Source organism: Hydra vulgaris, chromosome 12, assembly GCF_038396675.1.
Source record: "Hydra vulgaris chromosome 12, alternate assembly HydraT2T_AEP".
Taxonomy (NCBI): Eukaryota; Metazoa; Cnidaria; class Hydrozoa; order Anthoathecata; family Hydridae; genus Hydra; species Hydra vulgaris.
In genome coordinates this window covers 49,744,514-49,748,864 of record NC_088931.1, presented here as the reverse complement: position 1 = coordinate 49,748,864, position 4,351 = coordinate 49,744,514, and the positions used below count along the sequence as shown (strand labels likewise).

The 4,351-nt window shown below is 25.1% G+C and overlaps 1 protein-coding gene across 1 annotated transcript; it reads right to left on the bottom strand.

The window, feature by feature from the left end:
• Window positions 1-1,039: 1,039 nt before the first annotated feature.
• On the bottom strand, window positions 1,040-2,995 carry LOC100204867 (clathrin light chain B). Its single transcript, XM_065813575.1, has 2 exons — window positions 2,685-2,995; window positions 1,040-1,412 (listed from the first exon to the last, which is right to left on the bottom strand). The coding sequence occupies exons 1-2, from the start codon at window positions 2,943-2,945 to the stop codon at window positions 1,128-1,130; spliced, it is 546 nt and encodes a 181-aa protein (XP_065669647.1). The 5' UTR covers window positions 2,946-2,995; the 3' UTR covers window positions 1,040-1,127.
• Window positions 2,996-4,351: the final 1,356 nt, after the last annotated feature.

Sequence of the window (4,351 nt, the reverse complement as noted above, 5' to 3'; positions counted from 1 at the left end):
ACATGTGCATTTCAATCCGCGCTTTATTTAATTTTTTTTTGCAACTAAAGTGCCTTTTGAAAAGCATTGCAGATTATTATGCAATTAATTCATTTTTATTTTTAAAAAAGACTTTTTTCATTTTAGTTACTGATAGTTATACTATTGAAAGAAAAAATTATACTTTTGCGAGAGCTGTAAATTGCTCTCGCCGAGGCCTTATATATGCGTGTGTGCATGTGCGTGTATATATATATATATATGTGTGTATATATATATATATGTGTGTATATATATATATATATATATATATATATATATATATATATATATATATATATATATATATATATATATATATATATATATATATATATATATATATATATATATATATATATATATATATATATATATATATAATATAAAGTCTATTAGAAAATGAAAATGCGAAAAATCGAAAAAAAAAATGTTTAGAAAAAATTTTAGTTTTGCACTTTAATAGTAAAAATATTAATAAGTTGTTGTAATAAAAAACAATTCGAGATAACACTCTTGAGCTATGACTTATGTTCCTTTGTGCTACTCTCAGATAAACGTAAACTGATTAATAAAATTTACGAACTGATATGTTGAATAGGATGATTGGTTTAGTGACTTTGATAGAGACAATTTAGAAAAGTTGTCTAACAACAAGAAATACAATGCAGTCACAATTTTCAAGAAACATCACAATCGACACAATATAACAATTCAAACACAAGAAGTAAAATTTATTTAGAAGAATTATTAATATAGATTATTCAAAAAAAAATTATCGGAGAATATGGATATATTTCTGCGATAATATAAAAACATTTTTACTATACAAAAAAAATATACAAATAAGAATCAAGTTCTCAGTTTAAATTTAATGTCTATTACATCTGCATAATTTATGCACACAAATATATATATATATATATATATATATATATATATATATATATATATATATATATATATATATATATATATATATATATATATATATATATATATATATTACATAAATGATAAATTAAAAAACTATGGGATTATTAACTTAAACAAAAATTGCAAAAAACCAGCCAGTAAATTTACAGCAGGAAACTATAGATTAAAAAAAATTATCTAGCAAGAGGACTCTGTTTTAACTGAAGAAGTAAACCTCTCATACGAGAAACATCTTTTGTGTTCTTACTAAATTTTGGGTTAAAATCACATAGACGTGCAGTTTTCACCCATTCATTCCCAGGTTGTGTATCAGTCATCTCAGCAATAAAATGCTCCTCTGCAACTTTATTTTCATTAGTGACTTTAGCCAACTGCTCAGCATAACGGTTATACCAATCTTCCAGATCCTTTTTGGATTTCTCTTTCCAAGCTTGGATAGCTATTGCTTCTTCCTCTTCCTAAACAAAATAAAAATTTATCCCTTCAAGTTTAATATAAGAATAAATTTAAACATGCCTATGAAGAAATTACTCAAATTTTGGAAGCATTAACTATCCTGTCACTTTTTTATATCTTTATCAATAATTTTGAAAATGTAAATTATTTTTGACTGGCAGGGTTGGAGTCAAATACATTTGAACAAATACAAATACGTTAATTCTAGTTTTCCAAGTACAAATCATAATACTGAGAAGACTTTTCCAAGTACAAATCATAATACTGAGAAGCGCTCACGCACACACCTGCAAAAACATTGCCAAAAAAATAAGTGGGTTTTGTTTTAAATCGCAACAAAACTACTTTTTTTCATTTGTTCAACTTTTATAAAAAATGGCTTTTTTTAACCAGTTTATTTTTAAATTAATCTATCTAGTATTTATTTAAAGCATTCTTTTTGCTATTTTTATTATATTTTAAATAGCAGACAAAATAAACTTTTTAAATCGCGCAGGCTAACTTAAAAATGGCCATCCTGCCAGCCTTTTTTGTGCGCTGGCATTAAATTTCAAACGGAGAATACTGTAAAATGGTCTACTTTATAGAAAAATAAAATCTAACAAATATTTCTTTCAATTTTTTTTTTAAATTTATGAGGGCCGCCAGACAATTTTTGATTTTATTTTTCCTGATTAAAATGATATTTTCCAAACTTACTGATGTAAATTTAACAAATGCAGCAATAAATAAAGCAACAAAATAAACTCACACAACTTTACCCAAATAATAGAAGTTTTCTTAAAAACTGTTTACTTTAAATTAATAAACATTTTTAAACAATTAAAGAAAGTATGAAGTAAAAAATAAATTGATTTTTAGTCTCAAATACACAAAAATATATATTTATTTTGTTACTTAATCCATCAAAGTTTTATTACTTTTCCACAACTAATGTAAAATTTAATATATTCCCTAACTGTTTTTTTTTAAAGAATTTCCCTGACTTTTCCAGGTTGTACACTGGTTTATTTTAGTGTTAAAAATGAAAAAAAAACAACAACAATGAACCACTTGGTATTTCTCGAAAATACTCTAGTTAACCTTGTTTATTTAAGATTTTTTTTTATCAAAAACAAAACGAACACATACCGCTTTTTACATATAGCCACCAAAATTTAAATTGACCCCAACCCTGTTGACTGGTACACCCATAATTTATTCATGCCAAAACATATTTATATTTTTTATTGAATATATTTCTTCTAATATAGATTTTGAAACAAAAAATATACTTGTTTTCTTAAAGAAGCAGCTTTCTCTTCCCTCCATTTAATCAATGATGCAGGTTCTTCAATAGGAACTGATGATAAATATACAGGAGTATAACTTTGGGTCTCATTTTGTACTGAATCAATAGAAAAGTCATCCATATATTTAGAATTACTATTGCTTGGAGGAATAGAAAATTGATCCTCAATGCCGATCTCTCTTAACTGATCTTCCTCTTGTTGCAAGAACCCAGCAACTGGATCATCATCGAGAAAACCAGCCATGATAACTTTATTTTACTAAAATATTATTAAAAAGTTAATTTTTGACATTCTTAAATGGTTTAAAGTAATTTTTAAGGGTGTCCATATGTAAATAACTTAAGACTAATTTTATTTTTATAAAGCAATCTATGATACTATAAAATCGAGCACACCACTTATTAAATATTATAATATCAAAAACAATTTTTCATATTCTTTCTCATGTTTTTCTATTCAATGTACACCAGGTATTTAAGAAGTTGCACTTCCATTGTTATTTTAGTAGTGATTTTTTTCTATATTGTTCCAATATAATAGACTGTAAACATTATTTCGTTAAACATATTTATATACTATTTCAACATTGAATTTTTGATAGAAAATTACAAAAATTGGGCTTTCGATACCATTTATTTAGTCTTTAAAATTTTTATTCTAAAGGTATTAAGGTATTTTTTATTGAATTTAAATTAGAATGGGTACCACTTACTTCTTATTTTCATTTTAAACCACTAACATTTTTCAACAAAATAAATGGCTTCCATTTAAATAAAAAAAAAAAAAAAAGAGAAAAGCAATACTTAAAACAAATACATACAATCATACAAAGAAAAGCTACTGAAAAAACTATAATAAACACAATTCTTGCAATCTTAAATTAATTCCGTCACAATAATACAAGATAAAGTTCTATATCGATGACCAATTCGGATTGTGTTGACATTTAATGTATATTCGTATTAACCACATTGAAATGTATATTTAAGATATAAGAAATATAAGTTATAGCTAGTAGTATCCGTGTTAGAACATCGATGAAAGCTACCATTACTATATTACATTGAGAGATATCACACCTTAAGTCAAGACAAGAGTAGACTTTAAGACGTTTTCTACATTTATATACTTTTAATTTCAAACAAGAAGCCGCAATGTTTCAACCACATTCTCCATACTGCATAAAATGGACTAAATGCATTTCCCTTGTATACCAACGATATTATGTAACCATATAATATGATTTTACGTACTAAGTAGGGTTTAACCATCAAACTAAACTTATTGAAATATAATTAAAATACAATTAAACATTTATTCAAATTTAATCAAGTATAACTTAATAAAGTTTGAATATTAATTTAAAAAAATATTAGATGTTCTTGGGCTTTCTCGAGATCAATTAAAAAAAAAAAAACTCGATTAAAAAAAATCAAAATCAACTTCAAATGCACCCGAGTCAAGCTTATCATCTACCTCTAAGTTTAGCTCTATTTCAACTTCAACTAATCCAATCTTACTTTATCCTGGTTATAGTGCACCTATAATCTAAGAACAGAAGAATTCAATCTTAATTGAATTCTTCAGTTCTAACACCTGAAGATGGGCTCTTGTCAATGTTAAAAAATTAAAGAACAATTATAAGTATA

Bases quoted from the DNA above. Each gene is read 5' to 3' on its own strand.
- LOC100204867 (XM_065813575.1), bottom strand. From the start codon at position 2,945: ATGGCTGGTTTTCTCGATGATGATCCAGTTGCTGGGTTCTTGCAACAA. The intron at 1,413-2,684 runs GTATATTTTTTG...TATTTTGTTTAG, and splicing joins CTGCTTCTTTAAGAAAACAA to GAAGAGGAAGAAGCAATAGC.